Source organism: Caenorhabditis elegans, chromosome IV (genome assembly GCF_000002985.6).
Source record: "Caenorhabditis elegans chromosome IV".
In the NCBI taxonomy this organism is placed as follows: Eukaryota; Metazoa; Nematoda; class Chromadorea; order Rhabditida; family Rhabditidae; genus Caenorhabditis; species Caenorhabditis elegans.
In genome coordinates this window covers 6388338-6402752 of record NC_003282.8, presented here as the reverse complement: position 1 = coordinate 6402752, position 14415 = coordinate 6388338, and the positions used below count along the sequence as shown (strand labels likewise).

Genomic DNA, 14415 nt, shown 5'->3' with positions numbered 1-14415 from the left:
ACGATTGTTCATTAATCTTTTGAGAAACGGTGATTTAATTAAAGAGAGAGGACTGACCTAATTAACACCCTTATGGTGTCTTCACACTGTGGTGGTGTATTCAACCAAGCGGAACATTTTTGATATTACTGTTTCTTTGAATACGTTATATTTTCTTTTTTTTTTTCATTTTTCTACATTCTAAATAAATTAAGGGCGTTTGATCTTGTAAGAAAATCGGGCGGAGCACGGCGAGCCACTCATTTCCCAAGCCACGCCCTCACTGGTGGCTCATCTTTCAACTTCTCTCGGAGCAGACAAATCTTCCTCCACTATCTTCTGAGCTATGATGCTCTTTCCAGTTCTTTATATTTTATTTGCATTTTCTGTAACAAATGGATATCTGGAAGATTCATGGGCAATGTTCTCTTCAGAACGGCCTGTTGGTCCAAAATGCGTTGATATTCCGAGCAATTTGAGTATATGCAACGGAATTGAGGTGAGATAACCCAAGGAGTAAATATCGGATGTGCATAAATTGTGAAAATTTATGAAGATTATATGAAACAGTAAATTTTTATTTAAAAATTATAATTTTTTACTGATCTAAAATAATGACCAAAAAATGTTCTGAACATTTTTTTTTTTTGCTTGAAATAGTATTTGATTGTTATAAATTTAAAAATTTTTGATTTGAAACGTTGTCAGCAAGCACCTTAAGATTAATATTAAAAACAGCCTTTTTTTATTTTTTTTTTGCTCAAAAACAGGATCAAACTTGCACTCCAAAGTTTTCTACGTAATAATTTCCATATGAAACAGTTTTTTTTTAATTTGGCGTCCTATATTAATTTTCCAGTACACCCAAATGCGTCTTCCCAATATCTTGGAGCATGAAACAGTTTCGGAAGCAATTCATGCATCAAAAGATTGGGAAAGTCTTCTTCGTCTTAACTGCCACCCAGATACACAGGTTTTAAAAATATTTTTACTTGAAAAAATCGATATATTTCCAGAGATTTTTATGTTCATTATTTGCACCAGTATGTCTAATGCAAATGGACAGATTGATTCTACCATGCAAGAGTCTGTGTATGGCTGTTAAACAGGTGAGAAGAGGGGTATTATATGGGAGAATGGAAAAGTCATTAGAGATGGTAATTGAGTAATCGAAAGGTATCAAGTGTTCATTTAATAATTAATTTGTTGGTTCAATACGAAGAATAGTTGTACTGACAGTTGTACAGATTTTTTTCAAAACAAAAAAACTTTTCTGAAATTTTCCCATTTACAGTTTTAAAAAAAGTACAATTTCTTAGTTTTCATCTAACAGAATTTGGAAATCGACCAAAACCCATTTCTGTCTACTGATTTCTTAATTTCAATTAATTTTAATTATGTCTATCAAACACGCAAAAATGCACGAAACTTCCCAGCAAGTACAAAATTTGCAAAACTTTCTCTCAAAAATTTCAACAATCATTAAAAAATTGTACAGGGTCATTCAGAACAATTTCTTATTCGACTTTCCATTTTCACAAGATTCAAAATTAATAAACAAAAATACTACAGCCAACGACAAATTTTTTTGCGGTTTCAACTTTTTTTCAAATTACTTGTAGTTTTTCGTTTAAATGATAACATATTAATATTAATAAAATATAATGTCTCTAAATAGTTTCGACTAATAATTGTATGCGCCCTTTTTTTACTAAACTTATTTAATTTACTCTCAATTCCAGGGATGCGAGAATCGAATGGCGAATTACGGTTTCCCATGGCCTGAAATGCTTTCTTGTGAAAAGTTTGAAGACGATGATATGTGTATAAAACCAATGCAGCCCGCTAAACCACCAGCAGGTCGGTCCGTTATTTTTGTTTATAAAATGTGATGGGGGATTTAGGCATTTGAGGAGATTTGAGCCAACTTGCACTTTTGGTTTATAATTATTGAAAACTTGTGTGAGTGGAGTGAGTCATCGGGGTAAAATTTGAAAAAAATAGGTATTGTATTTTCCCAATTGCACCTTACTGTTCAACTCAGGTTTTATCTCAGTTTTTGTCAGTCTTTTACGAAAAATTGTCAACTGACATATTTGATGTCTCCTTTTCTATTGTTTTGCAATTAATTATTTATTGATATCTTCAAAATGAGCTGATATTTAAATTTTTAAATTGAATCAGTTGGGTGCAACACTATTAGAAGAATTACAATAATTAAACATTGATTTTAATGATTTTGACACAAATCACATACACATTCTACGAAGGAACAGAACAATTTTTAAAAAATTTAGTTTAAACTATGTGTTTACACTATGAACTTTCACCGCTTTATAATGTTTTTATCAAATAAGAAAGTTGTGTGTTTTTGTTCATTTCCCAACTCATCGACGCTAAAATTTTCTTAGAATTTTGGAGAAAAATTTCGGAAAAATTTCACGGATTTTAGTTTAAATCTCGAATTTTGGCCACTTTTCCGTGTCCCAGCGGTCCGAAAATGAATTTTTTGTGAGATAAATAACTTGAATATGAAATAAAAGATGACATTTTAAAAAAGTCAACTTCGGACCGTTGCGACACGGAAAAGTGGACAAAATTCGAGATTTCAGATGAAATCAGTGCCATTTTTCGGAAATTTTGAACCACTATAAAAAATTTTTGAAATTTTTTTGAGAAGTTTCATTACAAAATTTGTTAATTTGAGTCCATTTTGGGTCTATACGTTCAAAATCGTCGGAACCGTTACGTTAGTCCTCTTTTAAAATATTTTCTGCTTCATGAAGTTTACAAGTCGTGTTTTCTTTATTTGCCGAACTTTGCCGATTGGAGTGTTTTTTGTCAATAAATTCACAAATTAGTATTGAATACATCATTAATAAAGAAACCAATTTCCATCAGCTGAGGCACTGGAAAAATTTTTTTTCACAATTCTGAACTGTTAAAACAATTTTTTGAAAAATAGTCATTAAGTAATTTGATATTTTAGGATCATTTTGAGTGTTATAAATGTATACCCAAAGTTTCGTTATTTCACTTTTTTTTTATTTTCTGTTTCAAGAAATTTTCAAATGATTGACTAATTAACTAGTAGTTGGTCATTTCCTTATATTCAATTTTCAGGATGATTTGTTATCCTTGCGTGGTGAAAAAAATCGGTCAAACTTCATTCAAAATATTCTCCGTTTCAAACAACTTGTAAAAAAAATACTACTTTCTTAGAAACACTTAGCATTTAATTTGAGGAAAAACTGTTCTAAATTTCCAACAAATAAAAATTAAAGTTCGTCTTGGTCATTTCTCATAGTATCTAGATTATCAGTCAATCATTAGTTTGACTTTTCTTCTTTTCTAACACCTCATCCATCATTTCTTTTGCTTCTTCTTCTTCACCCTAATCTGTCAAAATCACGCGGACACTTCAAAGAGGTGCCGCCGCAAAGAGTCCCGGAGCATAACTTTCAACATTCTGAAAAAAAAACTTGTGCGGGACTTCTTTTTTCTAATGTTTCAATATGCTGGACATTAGTCTGGACACTGTGTGTGTGTGTGCGGGAAGAACCATGGGGGGTCAGATTTCGAAGAAAGAGAGGGACAAGAGATAAGATATTACAGTAATCCGAGAGGCACAAAAAGTATTAAATTTCAGGTAGCTCCACAACGTGCACGGCCTGCTCACAAGTCGCCACCTACGAGAATCTTGTCGATCAATTTTGTAGATCGCATTTGGGTAAGTTCTGAAACATTCAAACAAACATGGGTCAGAAATAAGAGAAAGATTTATGAAAATGTACCCATTTTATGAATTTTGGGTACTTTGTCAAATTAGTGTTGATTTTAAATGGAAAATTCTAAATTTATGAAAGGACTATTTCCGAAACAGCGATTATATTTTTAAAAAACCGGTTAATTATTTCAAGGACAAGTATCAAAATCGCGAAGGAAGTTTTTGTCTCCGAATTCCTTGACGTCAAATATTTATGTGAAACAAACTCAAAAAATGTCCCCTGATTGTATTGCTCCGTATTTTCTCTCGCAAATCATTGATTAACTCTGGAATGATATTTTTTGGTTTTTTTGTTGGAATTACCAAAACATGTCAAACTTTCAAATTATCGATTACATATTTTTCTATCATTTGCAATGAAATATTCTGTAAAGTATTCAGTATATACCGAGAAATGAGCTGTCAAAGTCAAGTGCAAGACTATTTGAGGAAATACCGAATACATGAAGCCGGTCATTTTGAACAGTATACGGACACAGAAAGTATTTTAAACTAGATTAGAACCAAAACCAGTCCTTGGCGGTTTTTTAAACTTTTTAATAGTATTTCGAGCGAAAGTAAAAGCAAAAAACCCGACTCAATGATTTAAAATTATTTATTCTATTTTAACAATGCATTGAAACGTTAAAAAAAATTGTTTATTTTTGGCAGCTCAATTCATCTAATCGATTCTATTAGATATTATCAGTAAAAATTTGTCGTTTAGAAAAAAAGCAATCCTAATTTATTACAAAGTCAATTCCAATTTTCCTCTTCATTTCGATTTTTATTTTTAGCTTGTTTCTTACTTTCTTTAGATAATGCTTTGTAAATATTTTACAGTGTTGCTGGCAAGTCCGTTAATATTATTTTTAAACTTCACAAAATCTAACAAAATTTTATCATAAAAAGTAATATTCATTTTTCAGTGTTAAAAGCAAAAGTAATTCGTGATTCACCAACACACATTCGTGTTCGAAACGGAAGAAGTTTGAAAAAAGGAGAACGAAGGAGAGGTGTTTCTGATGTTGGTTAGTATTTTTGTACTTGAAATAATCTAGTTTTTTCTCAACTTTATATGGGTGTATTGAAACAGTCAATTATTTCCAGCTTTTTCAGAAATTCGTCTTTCCTCTGAATCAGATGGCTCATGTCCGTGCAATATCCCAGTAAAGAATCAAAATGAGAAGCTGTTAGTAATGGCAAGTCGGCAACCAGATGGAAAATATTTGGCAAATTTAGTATTGCCGTGGCAAAAAGAAAAAGTGAGTTTTTTTTCCAAATTGGACAGCGACACATATTTTGAACGACAATTTCACATCTCTAACTTTTTTGCATACAAATGTCATAAATTATTCTTGATTTTAAATAAAATTGGTAATTTTCATTTTTATACGCTTTAGTTCAGTCAGTGCTTTATTCAAAATTCTTTGACAAAAAAACAAAAATGTTTCAAGAAGTTTTCAAATTCTCTTTATAAATTATAGAAATAGTATTCTATACAATGGGTATACATGAAACAGCCTATTTTTACAATGCAAAGTGAACTACGATATGTATCTGGTTTTTTTTTTTGAAAGAAATCAAAACTTTTTTGTGTACTTTTGCAACAAGCGGGCGTTAAGGCACGAGGTAGGCGTAGGTTGACAGGTAGGCAGATATTTTTGCGACTGATAGATGCAAAGTATGCCTTTCACACGGGCGACTGCCATAAAGGAATTTGAATTAAAATGATAAATTGTATTTTTATGCGCTTTTAATTCGGTTAGTGGTTTTTCGAAATTCTTCGACGAAAAAAACACAACTGTTTCAGTAAGACTTTAATTGCTCTTAAGGAGTTCAGGAACACAGTATGACTAGTGCAAATTTCTGTTTCAACTCGATTTTTGAAAGTTATCGTAAATTTTATCATTCAAAAACACTGAGTAGGCTTGATGACTATTAGGCTGACATTTTAGTATCCGATAGATGCAAAGTTTAAAATAAGCTTCTTGAAATTACTTGTTGAAATAAAAATTACTGTTTCAAGTAGCTGTTATCAGGAAATAATGTTTAGATCGTTCGATCTTCGTGAATTCTCCACAAAGAATAAAAAAAATCCCAATCTAGATTTATTATTTTTCAGAATTTCAAGCGTGCAATCCACCAGTTCCAGCGACTAAACTGCCAGTCTTTAGGCCGTGAAATCCGTGAATCGGCTTCCCGGCGTCCACATTATTACGAAATGAGACGTCATAATACGGGAAGATACCAGATGTTTTGATCGATTAAACATGATGAAATTAATTTTATATGTTCAATAATTCCTTTTTTCTTCCAATCTTCTTCCAATACTCAATTTAATTTGCTTCATTCTGAAAAACTGCGCACAGTACACTGGTTTCTTGATTCCGTCATTTTGTTAACTGAATAAATATTAATAACATATTTTAAACGCATAATTAAATAAGTTTATTAAAATATTTTAATCATTGAAAATCAAATCAAATATATTCAAACAAATGCTTGACAGAATTTTTAAAAAAATTTCGTATTCTATTTCTGAAACACTAGAAACAATTATTTTTATTAAAAAAATGATCAACTAACGGAAAAACATTTTGGTCATTGGAGATTATTAAAAATAAAAATAAAAGTTAGATTTTTGACAACTCAGGTTTTTTCTGGAAACTGGAAAATTGGAGGATGCAGAAACCATCTGAAAAAATACTTAATTTAGATGTTTCAAACACTTTCTAAACAGAAGTCATTCAAAGGACACAAAATTCAAAGGAAAAACACTCACTTTTAAAGAAGCAAATATCTTGAAAATGAGTTAAAGACTTTTCTTCCGACATTTTTAAAATACATTTTTGAATGAGCATAAATGTTGTGATAATATAAAAATTATGATGCCGGTAGTAATTTAAAGGGAAAAGTGTAGTTTCAGTGTTTTTTTTCTTTTTTGAAACGTTAAAAGGCAAAGATAAGCTATTTAATCAGAATCCACAAAATGAAGTAGTTAGTTACGTGGTATATCACAGATCCAGGGGGGTATTCTGCTTATTACAAAATTTGACGAGTTCGGCAAACACAGTAATTTGCAATGTTTTAACAACTATTCTTGAAACCGAAAAAGTTTTTTTAATGGACCATTTTTTGAGAAGTTTTCAAAGTTTCATTATGAAATTCGGTGTATTCAGACAATTTTGAATCTAATAAAACAATACGAAATTTCGACTGGATACAAATTGTATTAAATTATATACAAGAACTTTTATGGTCTATGTGAAACTGTACTTTCTATTTTCAATTACTTCTCATTTCTACTAACAGAAAAAATATTTCAATTTGACTCTTTCTTTTTCAATGATCCGAGTCTGCGGACTAAAATGAAAATGACGCGAGCCTTTTTTCGTCTGGCAACAAACAATTATGAGCTCTAGTCGTCTCCCGGGTTTGTACCACTCATCAGTTAAAATGAGCACAAAAATGCTCTCCCTCAATCTATTTTTAGTCCCTTTTTTTCTATTGAGTAAAGAAAAAAGAGGCGTTGACCAGATATTTTGAATTCAATTTTTATAAAAGAAAGAAGTGCCTTGTGAGCAATTTTTTGAGAATTTCGAGAATTAAATTGAAAAAAATAAAATAAAAAAAGAAGAAAAAAGACTTCGATGTAAGAATTTATGAGGAACTTTGAATATTGAATTTAGTTCGTTTTTCTCTATATTTCGCCTCGTTTCGATGTGTTTTGCACTTGAGACTCATGGAAATAGGGTGTTTCGAAAAAAAGGTCTTCCGAACTTTTGGGCTTTCATTTTTATGTCTATTTTTCAAGGTTTAAGTCAATTTTATATATTTTTTATAACTTGTTTGTACAAGTTATAAATTTTCAGTATATCTACAATAAGCATATTTTTATCCTGTTGAATTATTAAATCATGCCAGAAATTGTCGCATTACTCTAAAAATTTCCCTTACCAAAATTCAAACACTTACAATATGGATCAAAAATTTATAGAAAACTTGGCAAAAAGTTTTCTTCGTTAATTTTGTACCTTTGTATTTGGAGAAATTGACGAAAATTGCCGAGTTCGGCGAAATTTTGATGTTTGCCGCACATTTCTAGAATTTGAGAATTTTATTTTGTGAATATTATTCAATCATGTATTACTGCTTCCGAATTCACAGTTTTCACTAGTTGAACATCTACATCCGGTTGCTTTCAAAAAATTCAAAACAAATGTATTCTTCTTTATCGATTTTTCAATCCAGAATACGAAAGGTCACCTATATTTACTGTTAGGGACGTTCAGTCCTGTGCCAAATTTATAAAAATCGTCATATCGAGTTGATTATTTTGAGAAAAGAAAAAAAACACATTTTGGACAATTTTTCTCATGTTTCATTATAGAATTAAATCATGTCATATATTTTCCTACTGCTTTGCAACGAACTTATAGTTCTAAAGAACAACAAAATGTTTGGTTCATTAGCTGTACTTCTATAACAGACTGAAACTAAAAATGATTGAGCATTTTTTTCGCGATTTTACTAGTGGATTTCTCCGAAGACTTTGAATTTTTAAAGCGTTGAGTCCATTGCCAAATGATCTCCATTTCCTTGTAAAAAAGTGGGATCTGATTGACCTTCGCTCGTGCAATCAGAGAGTGAGAAACGGTAATCCGATTGAAGCGTCACATTTTTCATGAACTCAATTCCTCAAGATCAAAAGTGGGGACTCTGATGACTTTTTCTTGAACCAAAAATCTACCGTAGTCCTTGATAGTTATCACGGTAAACGTACACCGTAATCCTTCTATTAGTCGATAAAATTGGTTTTTAATTGATTTTCAGATATAGATTTTAAGAAAGACTTAAAATTTTCAGCAAAGCTCTCGCCATTAAGAAATAAATTTCAATCAGCTTTCAAAAACCAAAAGGGCGTCCCCTATAACATAACGCTTTTATTCTAGGTTTAATTCTTAATAAGGAACACAAATGAACTAATAGTAAGGTGACCTTTATCATTTGTAAAAAATTTAGTTTTCACAATTGTTCCGGGGCAATTTGTTTGATTTAATATTTGTCGTTTTTCGGTTACCCTTCTAACTGTAAAAAATCTACCGTTTCATGAACATCTTAAACATTCCATGTTTTACCTGAGTTCATTTGTACACTGTTAAATACATTGAAAGTTCACATTTTTGTTCTGCAACATGTAAGTAAAAAGGTCAGATGGTTACTTGAAAATTTACGTAACCCTTTGGAGTTTCTTGGAAGTGAGAAGTGCACAATGTACACACACATTTTCCATTGATATCCATCTTCTTATTCTTCATCTTAGATACACACATAGACACCCGGATGTGTCGTCTTTTAATAATTTATCAATTTTGCTGCTCATCTCCGTCTCCCAACATTTTCATTATCTCTCGGTTGTTGAGCAAAAACAGAAGAAGAATAGAGTTTTTGTCTTGTTGTCTGATCCTCTGACTATCAGCATACTCATCCTCTCATCATCATCATCATCATCATGATCCTCTTCTCATCATCCAAAGAGACAGAGAAAAATGAGCACAGAAGAGTATTTTTGAAGAGAAAAATAGAAGAATGCTCATGGAGCATATATATAGAGGATAAGAAGGGATGAGAGGAAGAGACTCAGAGAGTGGGATGAAGCTTCTCTGGAAGATACACACTGAATTCTTGTTCTCTTTTTTTGTAGAAAGAGAGAGAGTAACAGAAGGATATTGCATCTCTCATCTAGATCATCAGAACGCCAATGATGATGAAGATGATTGTGACGAAGCCTTTTTGTCTGAAAATGTCTTCTTTTTTTATCCGTAGATGTTCCTTTTTTATAATTTCACTCGATACGGCTCACGCCCTCCCGCGCCCTCAAAACCACCAGATATAATATCTGGAAACTCGATTCAAGTAAAAAAAAATCAGAAATGCACATCGGGAAGTGAGGCGGGCGCTCGGAAGGCGAGGGTAGAGTGACGTCCACATTACCTCTCGCCCGGCTATAATTTCTAGCTTGATTTTGTGGACTTCCTAAATGATAGTCTTAACATTCCCAAGTTGCAAACGATATTTCATGTTCTTTCGTTGGTGTTTGAATTTTGTAAAATCTGTTTCACTTGTACCTTAAAAGTTCGACCATTTTACATTTTTATTGATTCTCCGATATTATGCATGTATAAATTTTCAAGTGTTTTTTTTTCCAAAATTATTGAAATCTTTTTGTTCGAAAATTTTGGAATTGACTAATTTTATCCGATTTGCAAAAAAAAACACATTGAAATTTAATCCTTGGTTTCCGGTGTTTGGACTAGTTAGATATTAGTAATTTGTTGAACAGCTTAGACTCGTTCAAAAATATAGGATTTTCGCATGAAACTTTGAAAATTAAGGTATTTTTCTGTTCAAAACTACATACGAAACATTATGATTTTTAAAAAAATAATGTGATAAACTTTAATTATTATAATTTTTCAAAAATGAGACAAGTTATTTTGGTACATTTCCGATTTCTGCCCCCCCCCCCCCCCCCCCCAAAATGTTTTCGATATTTTCATTAATGAAACGTGAACTTTTTTGTAATTTCAGGCTTAGTATTGTTGTTTTCTAAGCCTAAAAATTGAAATAGTATTGAAATAAACATTCACGTGAGAATTTGATTTGAAATATTGAATAAAAAAGGCAGAAATCGGACAAGTACCGTTATTTTATACCCAATGTCTACCTAGTGTCTGTGCAGCGAATTGCCAAAATCGCCGAATTTTTTTTTCAGATTTCAGTTATTCCTCTGAGCGGTTTCTTTGCAATTTCAATCAAAACAACGGCAATTATCAAAATCGGCAACCTGAAAGTTTTTAACTTCAACGACCTTTCGAAAAAAATGTCGATTTAGGGCCTCTGGAGTCCCAAATACAAAAAAACTGAGTGTTTCAATATATTTATTAAATTATTTATTCGATATTGAGTTTCAAATGCAAAAGTAATTTTTGAAAAATTCAGTGTGGGAATCTTAGAGATGTTCACAGTTTTAGTATTGAATGTATCAGAAACTTTAAAAAAGTTGTATTTCTTTCAGAGACGCTCAAGTTTTTTTTAGATATTTGAATAATAATTCAAGTTTCACAAATTCCTTTTTCAAAGCTCCGTTTTCACACCCAGAAAGCCTTGCATCCATGATTGGAACTTCCTGCTCAATAGGTGCTAGCCAATCAGCTACTTCCAAAGGGCGTGTACACCCTCACTGATTGGTCATTCTTTTCATTATCGTGGAAATTCAAAATTTTAAATCTTTGGCACCTCTTTCAAATCACTTGAAAAAACAATCAGATATTCGTGGTTGATTTGGTGGTCTCATCTTTCTCATATCCTCATCTAAAACATTACATTTTCATGATTCCCTTCCATCGTTTTTGCTCGTGGCACATTGTAATAATCGCATTGAAACTTGATCCTTCCTTTCTATTTCTATCTCTGCCTTCAATTTTTGTCTCTATATCTCTCTGCGTCTCTCTGTGTTCCCTTATCACTAACAAATTCTTTCAATTTTTCATTGGAACACCTGCCAAGGATCATGTAGTTTCATGTGATTTTTTCTTTGGGTTAATTTTGGAAGAACTATTTATTATTGCGGATATAATTTTCTTAGGCTTAGAAATCTATTCCTAGAATGTTTCCTTCTAGAAAAAACTGAAAAACTAACTGAAACAACAGCTTTTCCATACTCCTTCTTTCCATTTTTGTGCATGTGTGGTGTGAAAAGAAAAGCGTTTCCCCCTCCCCGTTTTCGGTGATATTTCCCTCAATTTTTTGCTGAATGAATATAAAATTAATTACTGGAAGAAAAAGAAAAAAAAATAGAAGAAAGGGAAGAAGAGATGTTGAGAATGGATCTTCTCATTTCTCTCACACACAACCAGTGTAGCTCTTTTTTATTGTCAAGCCGTTTATTTAATCAGTCTCCTTGTATTTCTTTATTGAGAATTCATTTCATGTTTCAGAAACCTTATATGTTTTGAGATGTAAAATTGCAGCGGTTGAAATCTTTTTTTTTTAACTCACATGCGAACTCAACAAATTTTATTTGTTCTGCATTCTATGTTTAAAAATATCTAATTTAATAAAAAGTTGCCATAAGTCTGTCTAGAATTAATTTTTCCGTATAATTTAAATTTTTCTTGAAGTACTGTTTTTTCTACGTAGACACAAACATTATTTTTCTGCCTGCCTTCAAGGCGACCTAAGCCTGCCTCGTTGTTAAGCCTCCGAACATCCATAATGTGTTTTTGGATGTTTTTTTTTAGACATTCGATAAACGAATATTTTCATTTTTTGATTTTTCAAATAATAGTACAAAAATATAGAAGTTTTAATATTTTTTTAAAGATATTTTTCAAAACTCGTCCAACTGCTCTGAAAATCAAATTTACAGTTATTTTATTTATTTTTAAATAACTGTTTCATTATGTTTTGAAGAAAAATTTCATAAGAACTTATATAATGTTTTGTTTCATCTCTTCAGCAAAAAATAAAATGTGATAATTTCTTTCAACTTTTTTGTTAAATATTAATTAAATTAAAATCGAGAACATTTTATTGAAATTTGTCTTGCTCATGAAGTATTTCTGAATAAAACCATTCTTTTCCGTTTCATTATATGTTCCGTCTGAAACAGAAAGTTTTAGTTTCGGCATTGAAAGATTTTAATGAAAATGTGTTCACCGACGGTGTTTGAGTGTGGAAAAACCTCTAAAATTCGTTTGTATCTTCTCATTTTTTTAAAGAGTCTAAAGAACTAATGAGGTGAGCTCTTTTTCATCTCTATGTGACACGCAGAGAGCAGTGTTTCTTTTTCTTGCTGCCAAAAGAGACAGCTCTAAACTAAACTTTTCGTATTCCATTCGATACTTGTTTTTTGCCGCCTTCATCGGATGTTTTTTTTTCTGTTTGGAGGGTCGAATAAGGGGAAGGAATTTGGAATGAAATGAATACGATTGAAGAGAGAAGACATACTTCCGATGTCTTTGCGTTTCTCTTTCTCTCTGGTTTTTTGATAAAATCTGAATGCAAAAATTGCTGGGATTGTCTGTCTGAAACTTAATGTTAGCAGATCAAAGTCTATAAGAAAGTTATAATTCATGGTAGGTAGGTATATTTTCGGATTACTGCTCCTGCCTGCCGGGCCTACCTACCGTTTATTTTCCATACTCTGTAGTAAACTCCGGTATTTGGTATAACTTACACACTTGACGCCAGTGATTATTCATTTAAAAGTAAAGTTTGACAATAGGCGTAGGCACAAGGCAGGCCTTTTCGTGTTTACGTAAGAGAAATGAAGTCTAGGGGAATTTCTTTAAAACGTACTATTAGAAACCGCTTTAAAAAAAATTTTTTTGTGATTTATGATTTAAAAAATTAACTGTTTCATAATGTTTTGAAGATGATTTTTCTTTGAGTTTTTACATTCATGTAACATAGGTGATTCGCGATATTAAAATTATGCATGCGGCTCTCAAATTGCCGAACGCATATTTTAAACATAATTTTCACACCGCGAATCACCTGATAACCGCCTGTTGATCCGACAAGATTCTAAATGATAATTAATGCTGAATAATTTTGTTCGCGTTGCTACACTCAAGTTTTCAAACAAATTTTCCAAACAAACAAAACTAACTTTTTTCAAAAAAAGTATGCTTCACGAGTTTTTAATAAAATTTCACTAGTTCTTAATGCAGTTTTGCGCCTCTTTTTCTAAAGATTTTTTCAAATATTTTTAAACGGGGAGAACTAGAGAAAAACTGAAAATTCGAATTAAACTCAAAATACTTATATACTGATCCAATATAAAAACCCACAGCTGCGACATGGAAGAATAGGCGTGGCGTCCCTGAAAGAAAATGTTTCCTTTAAACTTTTCACTTGACGTACAAACAAAAATTTCAGGCTAAAATATAAGACAATGAAATTATTTTATTTTATTTTTAATGAATTTTTTTCAATAGGAATTCAGATACAGAGGATATTTTTGGAGCAATTTTAATGTTGAGATGAGCCACAACTATCAAAAAGTCCCTTGTCATTTTTCAGCACCAATAATCCAAATCTCTTTCTCCTCTAGGATCACAATAAATCCCTCATTTTCTATCTTTTTTCAACATTTTCCGTTTCTATTGTTCTACTGATCTGATTAATCCTTTTTTTCAAGAAAATAGTGCATTAGTCGCCTATACATTTTTATTTTTTGCCATCAATATCTTAATAATCACGAGATTTCGTGCATTTCATAGTCTCCAAAACATCGCAAATCTATCTCAAAAGGCGCTTATCAGAGCAAGTTACCATGGTGATTGTTCAATTCACCTGCCTTTTTTGGTGATATTTTCCTTTTTTTCGTACTACTAAACAGCGATTATAATGAGGTAGTTTATAATTTTGTTATGGTTAGATTTGTTATTGGCAGATATATAAAGTTTTGTAATAGTATTATCCCTAGAGAAAGTCCGTTCAAAATTAAAAACAAACATCTAATTGTAAGCGTGAGGTTTTCAGTGTTTGATGATACAGTCTTTCTACTAATTATTTGTATTTTTTAAAACGTTGTAAAATTATATGTCAAAACATTTATAAAATGGAAGAAACAGGAATATTTTTCCTATAAGTTCTGC

The 14415-nt window shown here is 31.5% G+C and overlaps 1 protein-coding gene and 29 non-coding genes across 33 annotated transcripts; 21 read left to right on the top strand and 9 right to left on the bottom strand.

The window, feature by feature from the left end:
* Positions 1-316: 316 nt before the first annotated feature.
* On the top strand, positions 317-6179 carry sfrp-1 (the record flags this gene model as incomplete). 4 transcript variants are annotated; one of them, NM_068576.7, is made up of 8 exons in its annotated part: positions 317-478; positions 839-952; positions 996-1088; positions 1722-1839; positions 3629-3709; positions 4675-4776; positions 4865-5010; positions 5871-6179. In NM_068576.7, 8 exons carry the CDS (start codon positions 326-328, stop codon positions 6006-6008), a joined length of 945 nt encoding a protein of 314 aa, NP_500977.2. The 4 variants fall into 4 exon arrangements, with proteins under 4 accessions (NP_500977.2, NP_001299990.1, NP_001293776.2 ...); NM_001313061.3 differs by lacking the exon at positions 317-478 and having other exon boundaries at positions 848-952; positions 5871-6008; NM_001306847.2 differs by lacking the exons at positions 317-478; positions 839-952; positions 996-1088 and having other exon boundaries at positions 1737-1839; positions 5871-6008.
* On the bottom strand, positions 482-502 carry 21ur-8577. The gene has a single exon (NR_055639.1).
* Positions 573-593, bottom strand: 21ur-15162. Its single transcript, NR_055638.1, has one exon.
* On the bottom strand, positions 736-756 carry 21ur-7314. The gene has a single exon (NR_055637.1).
* Positions 2355-2375, top strand: 21ur-3335. The gene has a single exon (NR_055636.1).
* 21ur-9756 lies at positions 2798-2818 on the top strand. The gene has a single exon (NR_055635.1).
* 21ur-10731 lies at positions 3078-3098 on the top strand. Its single transcript, NR_055634.1, has one exon.
* 21ur-7642 lies at positions 3208-3228 on the top strand. The gene has a single exon (NR_055633.1).
* On the bottom strand, positions 4326-4346 carry 21ur-4451. The gene has a single exon (NR_055632.1).
* On the top strand, positions 4589-4609 carry 21ur-8069. Its single transcript, NR_055631.1, has one exon.
* On the top strand, positions 5239-5259 carry 21ur-267. The gene has a single exon (NR_055630.1).
* Positions 5597-5617, top strand: 21ur-3344. The gene has a single exon (NR_055629.1).
* On the top strand, positions 5811-5831 carry 21ur-2430. Its single transcript, NR_055628.1, has one exon.
* A 58-nt stretch (positions 6180-6237) lies between the features above and the next one.
* On the bottom strand, positions 6238-6258 carry 21ur-5500. The gene has a single exon (NR_055627.1).
* On the bottom strand, positions 6239-6259 carry 21ur-7454. The gene has a single exon (NR_055626.1).
* Positions 6260-6510: 251 nt separating this feature from the next.
* On the top strand, positions 6511-6531 carry 21ur-9429. Its single transcript, NR_055625.1, has one exon.
* On the top strand, positions 6512-6532 carry 21ur-8901. The gene has a single exon (NR_055624.1).
* Positions 6533-6954: 422 nt separating this feature from the next.
* On the bottom strand, positions 6955-6975 carry 21ur-6238. The gene has a single exon (NR_055623.1).
* Positions 6976-8169: 1194 nt separating this feature from the next.
* Positions 8170-8190, top strand: 21ur-5691. Its single transcript, NR_055622.1, has one exon.
* A 22-nt stretch (positions 8191-8212) lies between these two features.
* Positions 8213-8233, top strand: 21ur-6887. The gene has a single exon (NR_055621.1).
* Positions 8234-8895: 662 nt separating this feature from the next.
* On the top strand, positions 8896-8916 carry 21ur-12696. The gene has a single exon (NR_055620.1).
* Positions 8897-8917, top strand: 21ur-12837. Its single transcript, NR_055619.1, has one exon.
* A 989-nt stretch (positions 8918-9906) lies between these two features.
* 21ur-6510 lies at positions 9907-9927 on the top strand. Its single transcript, NR_055618.1, has one exon.
* On the top strand, positions 9910-9930 carry 21ur-8835. The gene has a single exon (NR_055617.1).
* Positions 9931-11160: 1230 nt separating this feature from the next.
* Y73B6BL.280 lies at positions 11161-11350 on the bottom strand. The gene has a single exon (NR_055616.1). It is a non-coding gene; the product is annotated as an Unclassified non-coding RNA Y73B6BL.280 (non-coding RNA).
* An 898-nt stretch (positions 11351-12248) lies between these two features.
* On the top strand, positions 12249-12269 carry 21ur-3080. Its single transcript, NR_055615.1, has one exon.
* An 86-nt stretch (positions 12270-12355) lies between these two features.
* Positions 12356-12376, bottom strand: 21ur-1336. The gene has a single exon (NR_055614.1).
* Positions 12377-12654: 278 nt separating this feature from the next.
* Y73B6BL.278 lies at positions 12655-12783 on the top strand. Its single transcript, NR_055613.1, has one exon. It is a non-coding gene; the product is annotated as an Unclassified non-coding RNA Y73B6BL.278 (non-coding RNA).
* Positions 12784-13212: 429 nt separating this feature from the next.
* Positions 13213-13233, top strand: 21ur-4751. Its single transcript, NR_055612.1, has one exon.
* Positions 13234-13485: 252 nt separating this feature from the next.
* 21ur-13830 lies at positions 13486-13506 on the top strand. Its single transcript, NR_055611.1, has one exon.
* Positions 13507-14415: the final 909 nt, after the last annotated feature.